At 43.5% G+C, this 23,487-nt stretch overlaps 1 protein-coding gene across 2 annotated transcripts in view; it reads right to left on the bottom strand.

Moving 5' to 3' along the window:
• abca12 (ATP-binding cassette, sub-family A (ABC1), member 12) overlaps positions 1 to 23,487 on the bottom strand; it is a 163,537-nt gene that overhangs the window by 105,615 nt on the left and 34,435 nt on the right. The window contains exons 17-29 of one of the 2 annotated variants that reach the window (XM_080456466.1): positions 22,682 to 22,802; positions 17,100 to 22,571; positions 16,636 to 16,745; positions 15,548 to 15,606; positions 13,584 to 13,903; positions 13,053 to 13,162; positions 11,980 to 12,038; positions 10,614 to 10,762; positions 9,557 to 9,687; positions 7,911 to 8,053; positions 5,307 to 5,474; positions 4,362 to 4,585; positions 1,889 to 2,216 (exon numbers count right to left, since the gene is read on the bottom strand). In XM_080456466.1, the coding sequence (XP_080312592.1) occupies positions 1,889 to 2,216; positions 4,362 to 4,585; positions 5,307 to 5,474; positions 7,911 to 8,053; positions 9,557 to 9,687; positions 10,614 to 10,762; positions 11,980 to 12,038; positions 13,053 to 13,162; positions 13,584 to 13,903; positions 15,548 to 15,606; positions 16,636 to 16,745; positions 17,100 to 22,571; positions 22,682 to 22,802 (7,394 nt within the window). Of the gene's footprint in view, positions 1 to 1,888; positions 2,217 to 4,361; positions 4,586 to 5,306; positions 5,475 to 7,910; positions 8,054 to 9,556; positions 9,688 to 10,613; positions 10,763 to 11,979; positions 12,039 to 13,052; positions 13,163 to 13,583; positions 13,904 to 15,547; positions 15,607 to 16,611; positions 16,746 to 17,099; positions 22,572 to 22,681; positions 22,803 to 23,487 lie in introns of both variants that reach the window. The other variant, XM_080456465.1, reaches the window with a different exon arrangement.

Below are 23,487 nucleotides of genomic sequence, written 5' to 3' on the forward strand. Positions count from 1 at the left end.
CATAAATGGGAGACAGACTTGGGATGCACTTATGATGATGTGGATTGGCAAAACATTTTAGAGAGGTCCCAGAGAGTGTTGATTTCAACAAAACATAGACAGATGCAATTTAACATTTTTCATAGAACTTACTTTACCCCACTCAGATTGCACAAGATGGATGGGAATATTTCCCCTCTGTGCCAAAGATGTAAAGTATCAGAAGGTAATTTGGTTCATATGTTGTGGAGCTGCCCACACTTAGATGATTATTGGAAGTTCATCTTGTCCAGTGTCTCGGAGATCGTGGAATCTGACATTCCACATGACCCAAGAATATGGTTACTGGGGGACGTCAATCCGCTCAATATAAATTTTAATAAAAAATATTTCGTGTCGCTCGCCAGTACAGCCGCGAAGAAAGTCATCCTAGTGAATTGGAAATCCGAAAATTCACCTTCACAGAGACACTGGTTAAATGAACTCTCATCCTATTGCACACCAGAAAAGATATTGTATAATGTAAGAAGAAAACCTGCAATATATCAGAAAATCTGGGGTAATTTCTTTGAAGTTCTTCCATCACTATCTCCTAACAGCTGATTTTTCTATCTCCTCTGGTTTTTATTATTATTTTTTGTTTGCTTTATGATATTTGATACTGTCTGAAAGGTGTTGTGAAAAAAAAGGAAAATAAGAGAATGTTGAGTGTTGAGTAGTGTACCATTCTGGGAAAGGGGTGGGGGGAGGGCATGGGAGGACTGTTTTTGTATTTTTGTCTTATTTCTGTTTTGTTTTTGTGTATTGTGTCTTTTTCTTTCTTTTTTGTATTTTTTATTATGTCTTGTTTACAAAAAAAAAAAAGAAGAAGAAATGTGATAATGATGTGTACGTTGTACATTGTCAATAAATAAATCATTATAAAAAAAGAATTTACTCGATTAAATGTATCGATTTTCAATTAATTAAATTTTTTTGGGCTTGTGAAAGTTACAGGTATGTTGTCTGTGGTATCAAATGTGAGTTTACCATAATCACAGTAACCCTTAATCATAGTCCATCATATTCAAGGGCTTTTGGAGAGAAATGAGACAGACTCCATAGAGCATAGCTCCAATCGGAACCTCTCCCTCCGCTGTATAGCTCCGAGATGAGGTTCCTCGTTTGTCGGTGCCGTTTTAGCAGGACATTGTCGCACATTTTCCACTTTACATGTTTCTTACCCCTTTCTGCACATCGTATCCAAAAAGTTAAGGTTTTCTGAAATGCTCTCAGATGTTTTAAGTTCTAGCGCACAATAAAAGCTATCCAACAAGTTGAAAAAAGTATTTAATTTGCCTCTCTCCTCAGCCGGTTCCATAATATTTTGCATTAGAAGATGCAATTCAACATTTGACCAGTAGGGGAATCAGTAATGTATTCTCGGCGGGCGCAACTTCCGGGTATGCCTTAAAAACATTTAGGAGAGAAGCTATTTAAACGCTTTTTTTCAACTCGTTGGATAGATTTTATTGCGCGCTAGAAGTTAAAACATCTGAGAGCATTTCAGAAAACCTTTACTTTTTGGATACGATGTGCAGAAAGGGGTAAGAAACATGTAAAGTGGAAAACAAATTTTAAATGTCCTGCTAAAACGGCACCGACAAACGAGGAACCTCATCTCGGAGCTATACAGCGGAGGGAGAGGTTCTGTAGGGGCTACATAGAGCATTGCAGAGGGGAGGTGTGCGTGTCTCTGTCCAGCTGATGCTCGTTGACGCTCGTTAATGTTGTATAAAATGATGTGTCTGCACTCATTTTCGGTTTAGGACAAGAATTTTCCTTTTGGTCCTAAAAAAACGCCGCTTATCAATTAATCAATTAATCAATCGATAAGGTTAAGGAATTAATCGATAATTTGCATCCCTACCTGGTAAATCATGGGCACGTCCCCGAACAGCTGCGTGCGGACCACCAGGTGGACCACTTGCTTCACCAGGTCGTAGAGATTCGTCACGTTGGCGCCGGAGACGTCGCCCCCCCACAGCAACGGTAAGATGGAGTCGGCGCTGACGTTCAGGGAAGTCAGCAGGATGTGGCCCGCTTCCATGAGGACGTTCTGGGCGGAGCTGTCGTTCTGGATGTGCTGGAGGTTTTGTATGATGTGGGTCAGGGCCTTGTCGCAGGCCTCCACGTACTCCCGCAGGGACGGGGCCACGCGCAGCAGGTCGGCTGTCAGCAGGTTCATCAACGCCTCACTGCAAGTGAGAGAAAAGTGATTAGGCTACTGTTCATTTCAAATTCACATAAACTTCAACTAAAAAGTCACCAAGAAAAAAATATATTTTTTAAATGTATTTATAATTAACTAAATCGTATTATAAACCAATTAAGCCCGGTTTCATACTTCATTGTACAACAGTGCCACACAAAAACAGCGAAAATTAGCCATTCTACAAGCTCATGCGACAAGTTGTGAGCTTGTAAATCTGCTATTTCCACTATCTTTTATATTCTTTAGGGAAAATAAAAATAAAACCTTCACCCCAAAAAATGTATTTCATTCAAATCGATTACTTTTTTATAATCTATTAAACGTATTAGCTTTATTAACTGTTGCACCCACAACTTCAACTAACTTTAACTTTTACATTGAGTGTTGCAGTAGTGTTCACCTCAACATCTGCTGTATGTCTACTATGCTATTATGTAATGCCAACATTACTTTAACTTACTCAATACAACAATTCCCCGGAGCCATAATTTCTCAATTGGTGCCAGAAGTAATCATCATCCATCAGCATCACATTTTAAAACTTATTCACTTCATTTTTCTCATTTCAGCCCAGAGAGATAATAGACTTTGGATTCTTTCCACTGTGATCAATGATCTATAACTCATGCAGTCAGACATGATTGATTCCTCGAGATATGCAGAATGTGATCCTTATCGTCATGCCCAGTTCATTATTACAGCGGGCGCATAAAGGAAAATCAATTTTAACCCATTAAGACCGGGAACGCATCTGAGTCATTTTAAGGTTTCTTTTGGCTATTAAAAAATAGCAGATCTACAAGCTCATGGCGCGGCACCGAGTGTCGCGCAATGAGCTTGTAGATCTGCTATTTTTAGAAAAATTGTGCAAATCTTTGAATAAAGTTTATTGAAAACAAAAATGTCATGTCAAGGACCCCCAAAATATGTATTTAGCTGCGGACCCCCATCTCAAAATATGTTGTTCCAGGGACTCCGAGAAGCAGAAATCACTGTAAAAAATGTTGTAAACGTATATATATATATATTCAAAGATTTGCACAAATGTTGTGCTAAAGATTTTTCCAAAAATAGCAGATCAACAAGCTCATAGCGCGGCACTCGGTGCCGCGCTATGAGCTTGTAGATCTGCTATTTTTGAATAGCCAAAGAGATCTATAAATGACACACAGATGCGTTCACGGTCTTAAAGGGTTAAGAGGGAGTCTCGGCTAACTGAATCACGGTTAAACCACTGTCTGTGCAGAGCAGACCTGCCTGTTTTCAGCCAAAACAGTCAAACTAAATTACCGTACCAGGCGCCTCCATCATGTAGTTTTGCATGAATCAAATTGACTCGTCTGGTACATGTGAATGCTATTTTAAAAGGCAAGTCGAGTTTATGTTGGGTGGAGGTGCCTGCATGTGTGCGTGTGTGCGCGCGTGTGCGTGTGCGCGTGTGCGTGTGCGTGTGCGTGCGCATATGTGTGTGTGTGTGTGTGTGTGTGTGTGTGTGTGTGTGTGTGTGTGTGTGTGTGTGTGTGTGTGTGTGTGTGTGCATGCTTGCGTGCATGTGTACGTTTGTGCGTGAGTGTGTGTGTGTGTGTGTGTGTGTGTGTGTGCACGCGTGTGTGTGTGCGCGCGTGCATGAGTAGGTGTGTGTGTATGTGTGAGAGAGAGAAAGAGAGAGAGTGTTTGTATAGTCTGTGTGTGCACAAGCCTTTGTTATTCATGCGTCTTGTATCTTCCGACTACATTTACCATAGCAGTAAAACATGTAATAAACTGTGCTCAGAGCGTATAGAATACAGCACACGACATGTAAAATATACGGCTTATGTTAGCAATCTCATCATGTGGATGAGGGTGCTTTATGGTTCTGCCACATCCCGGGGGCTGTTGACAGGGTTGCCAGATCTGCTTATTATAATTTCCCCGCAAGATTGTATTTGAAAATAGCCGATCTACAAGCTCACAACGCGTCGCATCGCGACGCGTTGTGAGCTTGTAGATCTGCTATTTTCAAATAGCTGATGTATTATGTTAAAGTGCTCATGTGGCCCACAGTCGCTTCTTTTGGGCTGGTTTTCCTAGACCTGGTTGCTTGTTTCTCTCGCAGAATCTGGCAACACTGGCTGTCGATAGTCACCTCTGTTTCGTCTGCGTCTCCTGGAACTGCTTCAACAGGTTGAGCTGCGCCTCGGCGCTCAGCGGCCGCCCCACCAGCTGCTCCAGCTTGTCGCAGAACGCCATGATCAGCCCCTCTACCGCCAGGCCCTCGTTCTGGTCGGCCCGGTAGAGAGCGGAGAGGGCCTGGACGATGCTGGAAGCCGCCGCGTCGACGGTCACCGTTCCCGGCGTTCCCGCGTCATGCTATAACAGGTGTTAACAGGGTTGCAAACATACAGTACAGAGTGGTGAAGGCTGCTTGGTACTGGACAGATTGGAGGGTGAGCTAACACTGCCACCCAGTGGCGAAAACGTTAATCACGCCCTCCCTCGTTCTCATCTCTCAGGAGTAACAGCAGAAGTTGTTTGCTTTAAGTCAGGGCGTCTTCAACGTTTTTTTCAGGCCAAGGACCCCTCAGCTGAGAGAGAGATGAAGCAGGGACCCCCCCACTACATATTGTAGGCCTATACAATTGTGTTGCAAATTCAACTTTTTTGTTGATTTCATAGATAGCTTGTGTTGTGTACGTACGTGTATTTACAGATATTTAACCACTTAAACCCTCAATTTTTGTAAACTCGACCTTTGGCTCTGTACTTGGTTCACTTTTTCCCCCTCTACATCCAACCTCTTTGCCGAAAATAGCCGATCTACAAGCTCACAACGCCTCGCAGCGCGAGGCGTTGTGAGCTTGTAGATCTGCTATTTTCAGCTAATGTTCCCCTCAGAATAGGGATGCTAGGGTTCAAGAGGTTAATAAAGTAAGGGGCCTATCACAGAAAGATTTGGGGGCTTCCCCTGTACTAACTCTGAGGACCCCCCTTATTGAAGACCCCTGCTTTAAATCAATAAAGCCAAATCATATAGTAATTTGAAATGAAATTCACACATTTTAATGATTAATCGAGGACGAATCCGACTCACAGTGGTGTTCAGGTTGCCATAGGCAGCGTCGGAGGCGGCGTAGGCCTCGAGGACGGGCTGGAGGCTGACGTCGCACCACATGGCCAGGGCCGCCGCGCTCAGTCCGGCCGCCTCTCCCACCGGCTCCCACACCCTGAGAACCTCGCTGCACTGCAGCGTTCCGTTAGCCTGAGGGGGGTCAAAGATTGGGACAATAGAGGGAGCGGATTATTATGTCTCGAGAGAGTAAATTGTTCATAGAAAAAGACGGGGAAAAAACTGTTAGAAGGACAGGGGTTTAAAAAAAAGAAAACTGTGACATGGAAACAAAAGACACAGGGTCACTGGGGAGATGTCTTAACCCATTCAGTCCGGGAATGCATACTGTGTCATTTTAGATTATTAGCTATAACTCATACGAGCTTGTACATCTGCTATTTTGTTTTTATACATTCACATCTTTGAATACATATATTTTTTGAAACAACCTTTTTAACTCAAATCTTTGCTTCTGGAGGTCTCTCGAACGAAAATACTTTACAAATGTTCGCTTTAAAAAATATACATATTCAAAGATTTGCACACATTTTCACGATTTTTCCAAAAATAGCAGATCTACAAGCTCGTAGCGCGGCACTCGGTGCCGCGCTATGAGCTTGTATATCTGCTATTTTTGAATAGCCCAAAGAAAATGTTAAAATGACAGTAGATACTTTCCCAGTCTAAATGGGTTAATCTCTGCTCAAGGAAAGAGCAAGAGTCTCACACAGGTATCACCGGTTCTTGTACGATGGGTGATATAACTGTACAGTCCTACCCTGAGGTACAGAACAGGTTAATAGCATGCAGACATACCACCACAGAGACATATATGCACATGCTACGCACATAGGTATGCTATGCTAGGTATGAGTTTCGACTATAAAAGCTCTCTAAGTTAACCACTTAAATTCTATATACTCGTTGACGTGGGTCATACTAGGTCTGCTTCTTTTTTTCACACTACACCAAATCTATTTGCCCAAAAATAGCCAGTCTACAAGTGTGTGAGCTTGAAGATCTACTATTCTCACTGAATGTTAAGAAAGTAGGTACAGTAGCTGATATATTGCACTTTTACCTTAGCGCTAGGTATGCTCTTAGTTGCTTGTTTTAGAAGAGAATGCATTTAAGACTTCTGGTGATTAGTAGTTTCGTTCCCTACCTATGTTGAATGCACTTATTGTAAGTCGCTTTGGATAAAAGTGTCTGCTAAATGACTGTAATGTAATGTTCGCCCCAGAATAGGGACACTAGAAAATATGTGGTTAAAACACGTGACATCATAGAGCTCATTCACTACAATGTTGGTGCATATGTGTGACGACTCCTAGTCATTGGCTTGTTATGGCCTTCTGTTATCTTATTGCATTTCTGTTTTTGTTGTTGTTGTTGTTATATTGTCTGGCTTTTGAATCAGATGTTTTGTCATGTGAGGACAAAACCCAGCCATTACGTACAGGTGTGTCCTCACGTATTGACTGCGAAACAAACTTGCTGTTGTGTTTTTGCACCGAGGCAAGGGCAGCTTCCAATGTACTGACTCTGAAGTCAGTAGCATGACGGCCTTAATAATGGGACAACAGGTTCATCTGCCTTCATAGTCACACCTCATATGTCTCACTCACACACACACACACACACACACACACACACACACACACACACACACACACACACACACACACACACACACACACACACACACACACACACACACACACACACACACACACACACACACACACGTGCGCACAGCAGTGGTGGAAAGTGACTAAGTACATATACTCAAGTACTGTCCTTAAGTACAATTTTGAGATACATTTACTTTGCTGGAACATTTCCAATGTTCTATACTTTTACTTCTACTCCACTTCATCTCAGAGACAAATATTGTACTTTTTACTCCACCACAATTATTTGAAAACATGATTTACTAGTTACTTTTGTAGATTTTGATTATTGCAAAACACACTAACCACTTCAGATGTATATATATTTTGGCCATTTGAAAATAGCAGATCTACAAGCTCACAATGCGTCGCAATGCGACGCATTGTGAGCTTGTAGATCGTCTATTTTAAAAATATTTTTTATACATTTTGAACTTTTGATTTGGGACATTCTGCATCTTTTACTTTCGGTACTTTAAGTATATTTTGATGCTGATACTTTTGTACATTTACTCAAGTACATTTTGAATGCGGTACTTCTACTTGTAACAGAGTAAATCTACATTGATACTTTTACTTAAGTAAAACATGTGTGTCCTTCTTCCACCACTGGCGCACAGTACACACACACACACACACACACACACACACACACACACACACACACACACACACACACACACACACACACACACACACACACACACACACACACACACACACACACACACACACACATACACACACACACACACACACACACACACACACACCTGCCCACAGTACAACTGCAAGTACACATACTCGCTAAACCTACTGTAATCCCACAGTATGTACAGTAATAATTGGGTTGGGTGCTCTCAATGAAAAAACTGTCATCCAGGGTGGAGAGAGAGAGAAGAGGCAGTCTAACCTGCTGGGCGGCATGCATTGTGCCGGAGATGGCCTTCTCCAGTCTCTGTGTCACTTCAGACAGGTTGAAACGACTGGTGTTCACAGTGAGAACAACTTCTTCCATCAGATTCAGTACAGGTCTCTGGAGACTCCATATAAAAGCTGAGGGAAAGGAGAGACATGGGGTTTAAGAAAAAAGCCTTATTCCAAAATGTTACTTTGCTGCATTTTACAAGAGCGACCCCAATAGCTGATGTTGTTCATCATTCAAACAGTGCAAAATGACGCTTAACCATTTAAACCCTCTATATCAGGGGTCTTCAACGTTTTCAGGCCAAGGACCCCCCTAGCTGAGAGAGAGATGAAGCAGGGACCCCCCTCTATATTCTATAAAATTGTGTTTCAGATTAAACTTTTTTTTAAACTTGGTCTGCCCTTTTTTCCCTCTACACCTATACCTCTTTGCGCTGCGAGGCGTTGTGAGCTTGTAGATCTGCTATTTTTGGCCAAAGTTCTCCTCAGAAAAGGGATGCTAGGGCTCAAGTGGTTAAGGTAAAAAACAAAAAACATTTCACACAAAGATTTGGCGGACCCCCTGTAGTAACTCTGAGGACCCCCTAGGGGTCCCGGACACCATGTTGAAGACCCCTGCTCTATATTAAGTAAATACTTTGGTCCGCCCTTTTTTCCTACACCAAATGTCTTTGCCTAAAATAGACGATCTACGAGCTTACAACAACGTATCGCAGCTTGTAGATCAGCTATTTTCAGCGAAAGTTCCCCCCCCCAGAGCAGGGATGCTAGGGTTAAATTTCACTGTGTTTTTTTTTTTTAAGGAATGAGTAATATCTCATTTTGGAGCAAACGTCCTGTGTCCTTCAATGTAATCTGTGACTTCATAAGCAACAGCTATTAACATTAGCTGGCATCCGTAGAGCTTGTACGAATGACAAAATCACTGTCTACAGACAAGTCCCCGTCACGCATTACAGGCCCTCTCTCTGAAATATAAGGAGATCATTTATAATCTGTCCCTTGCTGAAAATAGCAGCTCTACAAGCTCACAGTGCATCACGCAATGTGACCTATTTTCAGTGACCTACAGGAAGTGTAAATCAGCTATAGTCTTCAATTCATCGTGCTTCCGTTTCTCACAATAACTATGATGACCTAAGACGGCCAACTAGGCTGTCTAGTGTCTACACATCATTCATTATGGCCCAGAAACGTATACTCAGTGTATACAGTATCAGCAATCCCAGACATTCCCTAACCACATCAAAGGGGCCCACACCCTCCCATCCTTCAAAACTGCCCTCAAAAACTCATCTTCAGAAATGCTTTCCCCACACAACCCTCCACACCTTTGTTTTTACTGGAGTTTTTTTTTTCTTCCAATAATAGAATTATTATTTATAGTAGTAGTAGTAGTATTTTATTTTGGTCTTAGCAGGACAAATTCAATATATTCAACATATCATCATATCATATCATACATGGTTTAGACCAAAAAGGTGTAGGCTGAAGCCAGTGGCTTATTTTGCCTATCCTTTTTCACACAAAACAAATTGACGTAAAGGAAAAAAGAAAAACTATACATACTATATATTTATAATACAAATCAAAAGCCAGTGTTTTTTCTTTATTGATGGCCATCACTCTCACCTGTCTCTGCCATCATTTGGTTGATCTCGACACCTATTACTGTCTCCACCAGAGAAATAGCCGATGGAATATCGTCCCAAAGCTGTGTCCCTTTGAGGTTCGATAGTACAGCTTCCAGCATCTTTTCAAGCCTGTCAGTGGACAAAATACAAGTGCAACTTGGTTCAGCTTATAGACAGCAAGCATTGAATAGTACCTTAATTTACACCTACTGAATGATCTTAACATCTCACATCAAGTTTTCTCACATCGGTGCACTGGCATCATTATTATTAGTTTGGATTGTTTCCCTAACCCCTTGCACAGTAAAATCCTCATTACTATATCCATTTGGCGACACTTCCGGTAGCTCTGTCTTGTCTGTTGTAACTACAATTCCCAGAATTCAGTTTGAAACAAAATCACGGAAGCACAGCTCCAAAATGAATGCTGCAAGGGTCCTAGCACCGAGGACGTTTTGGAAGGCAACAACTACGTTTTCAGAAACGATATGTATTAACGCGAGTGTCGGGAGCAGACACTCAAGACTAAAATTTGTGTTTCAGGTTTGAAGTTTCTAATTTATTAGGAGACATCATTACATAACAGTATGAATTATGATATTTCTTACGGATTCAAGAGGACTGCTCTAAGATAACATTAAAAATCATCAAACATTGAAACACATCAAGCAATACAAAAGTTTCTATTACTTCTGGTAAAGCTTGTATGCTCTTGGGAGGAACGACCATCTGGTGCCTTTGTTTGTGTGTGTGTGTGTGTGTGACTCAGGTTGTGTGAGTGTCCTCCCATTTCTTAATTTGTAGCGATTTGTGTTTGTGTTTAGAGTGTTTAGAGTTTTCAAAAAACACCATTTATGTGGAATAGTTATTGTGTAAATTATAGATTATGTCAAGATTAAGTTACACAGTATGACTTTAATTTATCCATTTGTACAGTAAGTATGAGAGCATTCAAATGGAACCAAATGGACCCTTACGAGTCCATTGGTTCCATTTGAACGCTCTCAGAGTTAGATTAACACAGACTGTGTGTGGTGGATGGAACGTGGACGTACTTCTCCCAGGTGTCTTGGTCGGCCTCCTCCGTCAAGATTTGTTCCAGTACAGGCCCAAGTTCAGCGAAGTCCCCCAAAGATGGAATAGTGATCGTAAGGCCCTGCTCTCCGGTGACGAAGGTCAAGACAGTATTCAGGAGTTCGCCCATCTGGACAGAAATAAGGGGGACAGGTTTTGGTTATTTTATGAACAATTGATTACTTGCCATTCTGTGAAACTGAACCATTTAGACCTGAGGCCATATTTTTTTTTAATATTTTGATTTAGTTTTTATATATATATATATATATATATATATATATATATATATATATATACATATATTCAAAGATTTGGAAAAATCTTCATGAAAGATGAAGTTCATGATTTAAAAAAAAATTGCAGATCTACAAGCTCATAGCGCGGCACTCGGTGCCGTGAGCTTGTTTATCTGCTGTTTTTTTAGAGCCAAAGAAACCTAAAATGACACAGATGCGTTCCAGGTCTAAATGGGTTAACCCCTACACTTTAATGTATTAAAACCAAGGAAAAGACAACACAGGCCATCATATTACGATCTAAAAAATTCACGATGGTATCTAGTCTCATAATATTGCTATAGTATCGAAATGTTTTGACCTATAGTGACATATGCTCACAATAGGGACGCCAGAGTTAAAGTGGTTAAAGTATTGTTAAAGCCTGCTTGTCAAGCTGAAAGGAACACTGCCTTGATTAATGTGTGATTGTCGTGTTTTGATAACCCTGTGGAATATTGTAACTGATGCCAGTCCTACCACAACAGGAGCATCTTGGCATCATCACGTGGCTTGGAGTGGTTTTATAACCTACCGTATCTGGCCAAGTGTCTGCTGTGTTGTGCCAGTTTCTCACGTAGATACAGTTTCATGACCATCAATCTGACTAGATGTTACGCCTACACTAACAGGAATCTTTGGTTGCATGCATGCAGAGGAAATGAAATTATACTACAACTACAATAAAGTTAAGTTAAAACATGAAACAAACTATTTGTTTTTAATTAAAAGTTTATGTTTTGTTCATAGTTATTAAGGGTTATTAAGATTGTGTTGTTATTAATAGAAAACAGGAAACAAAAGCGATGAACAAAAATCAATCTAGTTCTGTTACAGAAGGTTAGAGTTTGTCCTCCCTGTAGTTTTTAACCTTTTTATCTTCTTGTATCTCTTATTTTTCTTGTTCTTTTATTTCATTAGAATCTAGTATTAGCTGTATTATTATTTTTGTTGTATATTGTATTGTTGTTGTTAACACAGTCTGGTAGAACATTACCACCAACAACATGTCTCCGCTTGTATGAGTGAGTGACAAATAAAACAAATCTTGAATCTTGATAGCCCTTACCTGACTTATGATTACAGACAGGTTTCCTGTCTTGAAACTTGTCCAGAGATTCATGTTGCCTGTAATCATAGGAAATGAAGGTGACATCAATATTAACAAACCAACATGTTTACACTTCAGCGAGAGTAACAAAAATAAATACATTATTCCAAATATATGTTTTTTTTTTTACAAGATGGCATGCAGTGCCGCATCAGTCTGAAGTAGGGGTGCAGCAGACTAATTGATTGAATATAAAAATAATTAAATAAATTCCCTGTTCACAATGTGTAGCATCACGACACGTTGTAGATATGCTATTTTCCACAACACTGTTGCGAAAATGTAAAACAGGGTTCAAGTGGTCAGTCACGATAATCGGAAAAGATTTTGGGTCAGGCACGCCCTTTGGGAGGGGCGTTCCAGTTTTGAGTTCTGATTCGGAGCGATAATCTGTCAAGATTATTCTTGAGTGTTAAACCTCCCAAATTTGCGAACAGACGATCGGTAATTTTCAAATGTGTTCGATATTTATCTGGATGATTATAGTCAGCCAAGAACAAGACTATCTATATAACGTGTCCTCCCAGACATTATCACAAACGTTCATCCTTAACCACCACACGTTTAACCGGCTCCGTCTCCACCCGCTGTGTGAGAAACATGTGATCACGTGAGATGAGGTCACATGAAGTGCTACATTTTCAGCCCAGAACGATAATCGTAATAAACTCCTGTAGTGCGTGATGCACCATTATTGTATAATCATGTAGCGTGTGCATGTTTAAGTTTATAGAGAAGAGAGTCTTATAAGATCACACTGTAGTGTGTGATGCAACCAGATGTCCAAATTGTTTTAGATTTTAGAACTCTTGCAGTGTGACCTAGGCTTTAGTCAACTATAAAAATCAATTAGGGAGGAAAAAACACTTCTAGATTATTTGATGAAAGGAATAAGTAATTGATGGAAAGTGTGCTATAGACTGGTTGCGATTGTGCCGAAGTTGATTGAAAAAAGACGTGCATGCTGCAGTCCATCAGGGTGTATTAGCAACATGTTGTCCACCTACAGAGACACTGGGAAGCTGACTTGCCTTGGCTGGGCTCCAAGATGAACTGAGTGACGTTAATGATCAGAGAGATGTACTCCTGGGCCATGTTTGAGGGAACAGCACCCTGGATCGTCATCATCTCGTTCAAAACGCTGAGGGAGACAAGACAAGTTATCACTGTTTGACATCATCGAGCACATTTAAGTTCAAATCGTTGCTGTCCGGCGGAAACCTTGTATGTCCAAAATTGTTAGGAAAGGCATGTCATTATAGGTGAAAAATACTCAAAAAGTTTTTCTTTTTCAAATATATCAAAAATTGCTCATTTACAAGCTCACAACACGTCGCATTGCGATGACGTGAGCTTGTAGATCACCCATTTTCGCTACTTTTGCACAACACTGTCATACGACGAAAGTATACAAAAATTGCAATTTCATTCATGAAAACGTAAAAACATGAAATATGGAGATACAAGGTTTCTGCCCGACAGTGACAAACTGCAAGACACAAGGTCAGCGAACGGGTATCCTTGTGATCAAATGAAAAAGTAAACATTGCAACGTCACTCACATCTCATTCCATTGGTTTTGTCCACTGGCCGTGGCGATGGTTTGGAAATAGGTGGTCACTATCTGGATTACCGGCAGCAGATAGTCAGCCAACACCTCAGGTAGCGTCTGCTGGACGATGTGCTCCACTTTCTTGAGGATATGCAGAGAGATGTTACGTGACGAGGCATATCCCATCTCTGGATTGAGGACGAGATGAAGTGAACCCTGCAGGACACTCAGGATGTTCTCGCGAAGAGACAGTGGCAGGGACCCCGTCGCCGCGTTCAGGCCCTGCTCTCCGGTGACGAAGGTCAAGACAATATTCAGGAGTTCGCCCATCTGGACAGAAATAAGGGGGACAGGCTTTGGTTATTTTATGAACAATCGATTACTTGCCATTCTGTGAAACCGTTTAACCCATTAAGACCTGGAACGCATCTGTGTCATTTTTTTATTTGAGCTAAAAAGCATTATTTTACACTTTGGCTATTCAAAAATAGCAGATATACAAGCTCATAGCGCGGCACCAAGTGCCGCGCTATGAGCTTGTAGATCTGCTATTTTTGAAAAATCGAGAAAATGTGTGCAAATTAATATATTTATATTTTTTTAAAGCGAACATTTGTAACTCAAATCTTTGCTTCTGGGGGGTCCCTGGAACAAAATATTTTTGAGATGGGGATCGGCGGCCAAATACATATCATTTTGGGGGTCCTTGACATGAAAAGGTTTGAGAACCACTGATATAGAAACATACGTTTTTCAGAAAACTGTTAGGATTTACAGGACATAAGTAAGAATCGGCCTCAGGTCTTAATGGGTACTATACGGCCGGGGCGATATGGGCAAAAGCGAATATCACGACATATATTTTTATTAAAGTTTTATTTTTTCAAGGAAAAAATGCAACCGCACACTCACTAACTCTGTGCAAGTATCTCAAAAGTTTATTGCAAGCTTTCGGTGTGTCCCTCTTCACGTCTGGGTTAGTGAGTGTGCGTTTTTTCCTTTGATCACCCGTATTTTGTTCAGGTCTAGCACCTCAAGTGTTTTTTGTTATATTGTCTATTTTTGCTTCTTTTAGTTTTTTTTTATAAAATAAGGCTTAATGTATTAAAACCAAGTAAAAGACAACACATATGCCATCATATTATGATATCAAAAATTCACGATGATATCTAGTCTCATAATATTGCTATAGTATCGAAATGTTTTGACCTATAGTGACATATGCTCACAATAGGGACGCCAGAGTTAAAGTGGTTAAAGTATTGTTAAAGCCTGCTTGTCAAGCTGAAAGGAACACTGCCTTGATTAATGTGTGATTGTCGTGTTTTGATAACCCTGTGGAATATTGTAACTGATGCCAGTCCTACCACAACAGGAGCATCTTGGCATCATCACGTGGCTTGGAGTGATTTTATAACCTACCGTATCTGGCCAAGTGTCTGCCGTGTTGTGCCAGAGTTTCTATTGAGTTTCTCACGTAGATACAGTTTCATGACCATCAATCTGACTAGATGTTACGCCTACACTACCGGTAACAGGAATCTTTGGTTGCATGCATGCAGAGGAAATAAAATGATACTACAACTACAATAAAGTAAAGTTAAAACATGAAACAAACTATTTGTTTTTAATTAAAAGTTTATGTTTTGTTCATAGTTATTAAGGGTTATTAAGATTGTGTTGTTATTAATAGAAAACAGGAAACAAAAGCGATGAACAAAAATCAATCTAGTTCTGTTACAGAAGGTTAGAGTTTGTCCTCCCTCTAGTTATTAACCTTTTTTCTTCTTGTATCTCTTATTTTTCTTGTTCTTTTATTTCATTAGAATCTAGTATTAGCTGTATTATTATTTTTGTTGTATATTGTATTGTTGTTGTTAACACAGTCTGGTAGAACATTACCACCAACAACATGTCTCCGCTTGTATGAGTGAGTGACAAATAAAACAAATCTTGAATCTTGATAGCCCTTACCTGACTTATGATTACAGACAGGTTTCCTGTCTCGAAACTTGTCCAGATGTTCATGTCGCCTGTAATCATAGGAAATGAAGGTGACATCAATATTAACAAACCAACATGTTTATACTTCAGCGAGAGTAACAAAAATAAATACATTATTCCAAATACATGTTTTTTTTTTACAAGATGGCATGCAGTGCCGTATCAGTCTGAAGTAGGGGTGCAGCAGACTAATTGATTGAATATTAACATTTTAAATACATTCCCTGTTCACAATGTGTAGCATCACGACACGTGGTAGATATGCTATTTTCCACAACACTTTTGGGAAAAGGTAAAACAGGGTTCAAGTGGTCAGTCACGATAATCGGAAAAGATTTTGTGTCAGGCACGTCCTTTGGGAGGGGCGTTCCAGTTTTGAGTTCTGATTAGGAGCGATAATCTGTCAAGATTATTCTGTAGCTTGAGTGTTAAACCTCCCAAATTTGCGAACAGACGATCAGTAATTTTCAAATGTGTTCGATATTTATCTGGATGATCATAGTCAGCCAAGAACAAGACTATATAAGACAATAACGTGTCCTCCCAGACATTATCACAAACGTTCATCCTTAACCACCACACGTTTAACCGGCTCCGTCTCCATCTGCTGTGTGAGAAACATGTGATCACGTGAGATGAGGTCACATGAAGTGCTCCATTTTCAGCCCAGAACGATAATCGTAATAAACTCCTGTAGTGCGTGATGCACCATTATTGTATAATCATGTAGCGTGTGCATGTTTAAGTTTATAGAGAAGAGAATCTTATAAGATCACACTGTAGTGTGTGATGCAACCAGATGTCCAAATTGTTTTAGATTTTATAACTCCTGCAGTGTGACCTAGGCTTTAGTCAACTATAAAAATCAATTAGGGAGGAAAAAACGCTTCTAGATTATTTGATGAATGGAATAAGTAATTGATAGAACAATTGCTAAGTGCTATAGACTGGTTGCGATTGTGCCGAAGTTGATTGAAAAAAGACGTGCATGCTGCAGTCCATCAGGGTGTATTAGCAACATGTTGTCCACCTACAGAGACACTGGGGAGATGACCTGCCTTGGCTGGGCTCCAAGATGAACTGAGTGACGTTAATGATCAGAGAGATGTACTCCTGGGCCATGTTTGAGGGAACAGCACCCTGGATCGTCATCATCTCGTTCAAAACGCTGAGGGAGACAAGACAAGTTATCACTGTTTGACATCATCGAGTGCATTTAAGTTCAAATCGTTGCTGTCCGGCGGAAATGTCCAAAATTGTTGGGAAAGGCATGTCATTATAGGTGAAAAATACTCAAAAAGTTTTTCTTTTTTTCTTTTTCAAAGATATCAAAAATAGCTCATCTACAAGCTCACAACACGTCGCATTGCGATGACGTGAGCTTGTAGATAACCCATTTTCGCTACTTTTGCACAACACTGTCATACAACAAAGTATACAAAAATTGCAATTTCATACATGAAAACGTAAAAAACATGAAATATGGATCAAATGAAAAAGTAAACATTGCAACATCACTCACATCTCATTCCATTGGTTTTGTCCACTGGCCGTGGCGATGGTTTGGAAATAGGTGGTCACTATCTGGATTACCGGCAGCAGATAGTCGGCCAACACCTCAGGCAGCGTCTGCTGGACGATGTGCTCCACGTTCTTGAGGATATGCAGAGAGATGTTACGTGACGAGGCATATCCCATCTCTGGATTGAGGACGAGATGAAGTGAACCCTGCAGGACACTCAGGATGTTCTCGCGAAGAGACAGTGGCAGGGACCCCGTCGCCGCGTTCAGGCTGTGCATTGCAATTTGGGCCACTTCCAAGATGGCGCCGGAGAACTGTGCGCTCTGCAGGCCGCCGGGCTGTTGTGCCAACATGACGGCGTTGTTCAGGGTCTGCGTGGCGTTGCCAATGAGGGAGAGGTAGGTCAGTTGTTCGCCGCTGAAGAAAGGTGACATGGTCTGGAGCAGCTGGTTGATGTCTGTGCCTGGCGAGGAGGTGTTTGTGGAGCTGCTGCCCCACTGGAGCATGCTGCTGAAGACGGAGGTGACATTGGGGTGCTTCATCCAAACGTGTATGAGGTTTATCTGCTGTGTGATTTCGTACTCAACAGCATACATGGTGGTTGAGTTGCACAATGGCTCTTGACCCAAACTCTGGAAATAGTCATTCTGACTCTCTAGGTTGAACGTTATGAGTTCCATCTGACCCTGGAGAATCTCGACGACTGTCTGCCCGATCTCACTCATCCCTGTCCCGTCTATAGGGTAGCGGAGGTTCATGATCAAGTCCTCCACCTGGTTACTGACAAATAAAGTGAAATTGGCCTGTGCCAGTTGTACAGCCACCTGCATTTCTGTGAAACGGTAGAGCGGGTCGAGGAGGCTGTTGAATGAGCTGGCGCTGGTGACATCCTCCACCTTTTCCAGGTACCACTGGGCAACCTCCAGGTAGGCCACCTGAGCGTACTGGGGGTTCTCCAGCATTGTGGAGTTGAGCGCATCTAAGGGCCCGGTGTTGGTGGCTAGATTCAACAGACCCTCCACCACCTTGATTTCGTTCATGATCTCGAAGGTGGTCAGATTCATTAGGTGGACGCTGATGGTGGTGTTAGCCAAAGCATTGATGTTGCCGTCTGAGATTGAACTGAGCAAATCCTGCACTACACTCTGTATGGCCTCGCGGAGAGGCAGTGGCAGGGGCCCCGTCACCGCGGTCAGGCTGTGCAATGCAATTTGGACCACTTCCAAGATGGCGCCGGAGAACTGTGCGCTCTGCAGGCCGCCCGGCTGTTGTGCCACCATGATGACGTTGTTCAGGGCCAGCGTGGCGTTGTCAATGAGGGAGACGTAGGTCAGTTGTTCGCCGCTGAAGAAAGGTACCATGGTCTGGAGCAGCTGGTGGATGTCTGTGCCTGGCGAGGAGGTGTTTGTGGAACTGCTGCCCCACTGGAGCATGCTGCTGAAGATCGAGGTGACATCAGGGTGCTTCACCCAATCGTGTATGAGGTTCAGCTGCAGTGTGATTTGGTTCTCAATAGGATACAGGATGGTTGTGTTCAACAATGGCCCTAGACCCACACTCTGGAAAAAGTCATTCTGAAACTCTAGGTTGACCTTTATGAGTTCCACCTGTTGCTGGAGAATCTCTATGACTGTCTGCCCGATCTCACTCACCCCTGTCCCGTTTATAGGGTAGCTATAGAGGTTCATTATCAATTGCTCCAACTCGCTACTGACAAATACAGTGAAATTGGAATAGAGAAGTGTTACATCCACCTGCATTTCTGTGAAACGGTAGAATGGGTAGAGGATGCTGTTCAACGAGCTGGTGCTGGTGGCGTTCTCCAATTCTTTCAAGTACCACTGGGCAATCTCCAGGAAGGCCTCCAGAGCATACTGGGGGTTCGCCAGCAGAGTGGAATTGAGCGCATTTATGGGCCCAGTGTTGGCGACTAGTTTCAACAGACCCTCCACCATCCTGATTTCGTTCATGATCTCGGGGGAGCTCAGATTCATCAGCTGGAGGTTCATCTTGATGTTGTCCAAAACGCTGTTCAGGATCTGCATGGTGGCCGCGAGCGGATCAGAACCGAAGTCGGCGTTTGACATGAGATGAAGGGAATCCCGCACGGCTTTCAGGATGGTCTCCTGGACAGACACTGGCAGGGGGCCTGTCACTGTGGTCAGGCTGTGCATTGCAATTTGGGCGGCTTCCGAGACGGCGTCTGAGAACTGTGCACTCTGCAGGCCGCCCGGCTGCTGTGCCACCGCGAGGGCTTTGACCAGGGCCTGCGTGACGTTGTCAATGATTTCGCTGCTGAAGAAAGGTGGCAGGGTCTGGAGCAGCTGGTGGATGTCTGTGCCTGGGGAGGAGTTTGTGGAATTGCTGCCCCACAGGAGCATGCTGCTGAAGACAGAGGTGACATTAGGGTGCTTCATCCAATCGCGTATGAGGTTCAGCTGCTGTGTGATTTGGTCACAAACAGAATACAGCATGGTTGTGTTGAGCATGGGCTCTTGACCTATACTCTGGAAATAGTCACTCTGAACCTCTATGTTGAACTTATTGAGTTTCATCTGATGCTGGAGAATCTCTATGACTGTCTGCCCGATCTCACTCAACCCTGTCCCGTCTATAGGGTAGCGGAGGTTCTTTGTCAGGTGCTCCACCCGGTTACTGACCAATAGAGAGAAATTGGCCTGTGCCAGTTGTACAGCCAGCTGCATTTCTGTGAAACGGTAGAATGGGCTGAGGAAGCTGTTCAATGAGCTGGTGCTGGTGGCGTTCTCCACTTTTTTCAGGTACCACTGTGCGATCTCCAGGTAGACCACCTGAGTGTACTGGGGATTCTCCATCAGGGGGGAATCGAGTGCATTCAAGGGCCCAGTGTTGGTGGCGAGATTCAACAGACCCTCCACCATCTTGATTTCGTTTCTGATCTCGGAGGAGCTCAGATTCATCAGCTGGAGGCTCATCGTGACGCTAGTCAGAGCGCTGTTCAGGATCTGCATGGTGGCCATTTGCGGATCAGAACTGAAATTACCGTGTGTGGCGACATTTAGTGAATCCTGAATGACGCTCAGGATGGTCTCGCGGAGAGACAGTGGCAGGGGCCCAGTCACCGCGGTCAGGCCGTGCATTGCAATTTGGACCGCTTCCAAGATGGCGCCGGAGAACTGTGCGCTCTGCAGGCCGCCCGGCTGTTGTGCCACCATGACCACGTTGTTCAGGGCCTGCGTTGCGCTGTCAATGAGGGAGAGGTACGTCAGTTGTTCGCTGTTTAAGAAATGTGACATGGTCTGGAGCAGCTGGTGGATGTCTGTGCCCGGAGAAGAAGAATTGCTGCCCCACTGGAGCATGCTGCTGAAGATCGAGGTGACATTGGGGTGCTTCAGCCAAAAGCTTATGAGGTTCAACTGCAGTGTGATTTGGTTCTCAACAGAATACAGGACGGTTGTGTTGAGCACCGGCTCTTGACCCATGCTCTGGAATAAGTCACTCTGAACCTCTAAGTTGAACTTTATGAGTTCCATCTGATGCTGGAGAATCTTGATGGCTGTCTGCCCGATCTCACTCAACCCTGTCCCGTCTATAGGGTAGCGGAGGTTCTTCATCAATTCCTCCACCTGGTTACTGACAAATAAAGTGAAATTGGCCTGTTCCAGTTGTAAAGCCACCTGCATTTCTGTGAAACGGTAGAGCGGGTCGAGGAGGCTGTGGAATGAGCTGGTGCTGGTGACATTCTCCACCTTTTCCAGGTACCACTGGGCAATCTCCAGGTAGGCCACCTGAGCGTACTGGGGGTTCTCCAGCAGGGTGGAGTTGAGTGTGTTAAAGGGCCCAGTGTTGGCGGCAAGTTTCAAAAGACCCCCCACCACCTTGATTTCATTCACTATCTCGGGGGAGCTCAGATTCAGTAGCTGGAGGTTCATCTTGATGTTAGCGAGAGCGCTGTTCAGGATTTGTATAGTGGCCATATGTGGATCGGAACTGAAGTCGGTAATCGTATATGTTACATCACTGATGGTATTATTCACAAGCAATGGGATGAGGGACAGGATGGCTGTTTCGTTACGCAGGTATGGTACATTCATCAGGAACCCAGTGAGCCCATTTACCAGTCCCATAACACACTGGGTTGTCACGACTGGGCTATCCTGTGGCTCGAAACACTGGCGGGCTTTAATGATACCCAAAATATTAACCATGAGGTCGTTAATGTTGGCGGCCCCAGCAAGAGCTGCAATACCATTCAGCTCCACCAGGGTGAGGTTTGACTGTGTCAGGGCATTCTGGACATCGGACACTGTAACATTTGGTTTAGCCATAACCAACTTGATGAAATAAAGGGTCTGGTTTAACGTTTTCACGAAGGCAACATCCCCTGGGGAGAGGAGAAGCGAGAACAAGGTGACTGTCATCTGCAGAGATTCTTGGTTCGTCAGAAAAGGGTTTGATGGGGCCAAGCTGATGCTAACGTCACCTTTTCCTTCTACCACTATCTCTACAATCTGCTGCAGGAGGGTGAAGATTTCCGAGACGCTGGCCACACAGTCCTGACCCGTTGACGTACAGAATGACAGCTGACCCACTAGTGTTTGCAAGTCCGCAATAAAGCCATGCGCTTGGGCCTCGAGGGGCAGGATGGCCAGTATTTTCCCTAGAACCACCCTCTGGGCAGCGTCTGGCCCGGCCACTGTGAGGTTCTGAAGGCCTTCAGGGGTGACAAGGTTGAGGATGTCCATAGCGACAAGGTGGAGGTCAGTGACTTGGCCAGTGCTCAACTGCCCGCTGGGTAAATAGAACTGATCGATTCTGCGCACCCTGAGAGCCGAAGCCAAGAACTCTTGCAGCTGGCGGAGGCATCCCAGGATGATGGGCGTGGGGTCTCCGTCGGGGGCATCCGCCGCCCTCTTCAGCTGCTCTACCGCGGTGAGAATGGCCTCCGCTATGCCCGTCGAGGTCTGGTTGGTGAAAGGCTGGAGGGCCTCCCGGAGACGGGCCACGCCTTCCGGGCTGAGGGATTTGGAGTACGTGAGCAGAGCGTGCCCCATGCTGAGGGACAGGGGCAGGGTCAGGTTGCCCTCCGCGGAAAGAAGCTGCATCAGCATGCGCTCCAAGTCGGGCATCGTCGGGTCCGTCTCGTTGAAGGCAAAGACGTATTGGTTTTGCCTGCCGAGCTTCACGGCCACGGCGAGCAGCGTGGAGACGTTGAGGGGGCCGTTGGCGTAAAGCAGGGGCATCAGAGGCGACAGGCCGGTGGACTGCAGCAGGTTGTGGACCAGGGGGAGCAGGACCTCAGTGTTGGAGAGGTGGCTGCTGTTCAGTCTGGTCATTGACTGGAAAAAGTCGTCTAGGTTAGACACCACGTTGCTCAAGTAGGCTGAGAGCGCGTCGCCGCCCGGGATTTCTTGTTGGAAGAGCGACGCCGCTTGCTGTTGCAGGACACCGCCGTAGACGTGCTGCAACAGATTCAAGGTCCCCTGGAGACAGCTACAGAGAGAAGGACAAAAACAAGGGCTTGTTAGAGCATATTACAAATTGATAATGACAAATAATTTGTAATGCTAAATTGTTCACGTTATGGAACAATGGCACATTACCTGATTAGAATTTGTGGCTCGTTTGGAAGTGTCATCAGAGCCTGGGATGTTGCTTGTACAAACTGTGGCCAGTTCAAACCAGTATCACAATCAAGAGATAAAGTGTCCATGTCAAGAGAACCTGGAGGGGGAAAAAATAAAATGACATGTTGACACACACTCAATGTTATACAAACAACATATCTCCTTGTATTCAAGACATCACAGGGTGAGTAAATGATTTTCTTTGTTAACTACTCCTCCGCATTTGGTACGTTATTATATCAAGGATTTTCTTTTAAACATAAATTTAATAAATGACAGTAAAACCTATTTTTGGTTCCCCAAAACATTACAGCTATTCATGCATTAGAGGATTCAGAGGGTATAGAGGCCATGCTTTCTGCCTGGCAGCATAGCGCTCCCAACAGCTTTAGGGAGTAAATGATGCTAAAGGGAATTTCACTCGGGGGAAGAAAACCTCTGCAACCTGAGTGAATCGGCACATGCATAGTTGTGGAGCTCGGGGATTTTTAGAGCTGCATAACATTTATGACCTTCCCGGGATTTGAACCCAGGTCTCCCGCCTGGGACACAAAATGTATACCACGCAGTGACCCTGAACACAGGGTCTCCATTTCTCAGTAGAAGAGCAAGGAGCCTATAGCCCTGCCTTGTGCTCTGCCCTGGCCAATGGGAGATTCCCCTGTCAGTTATAATGCTGATTACAATTAAAATACTTTAGTGTGGAATTTATTTATCATAATTAATAGTTATTTATGATGACCAGTAAACATAGTATTATTTATAGCCAATGCACCATGGCA

Source organism: Gymnoscopelus braueri, assembly GCF_963280865.1.
Source record: "Gymnoscopelus braueri genome assembly, chromosome: 18".
NCBI lineage: Eukaryota > Metazoa > Chordata > Actinopteri > Myctophiformes > Myctophidae > Gymnoscopelus > Gymnoscopelus braueri.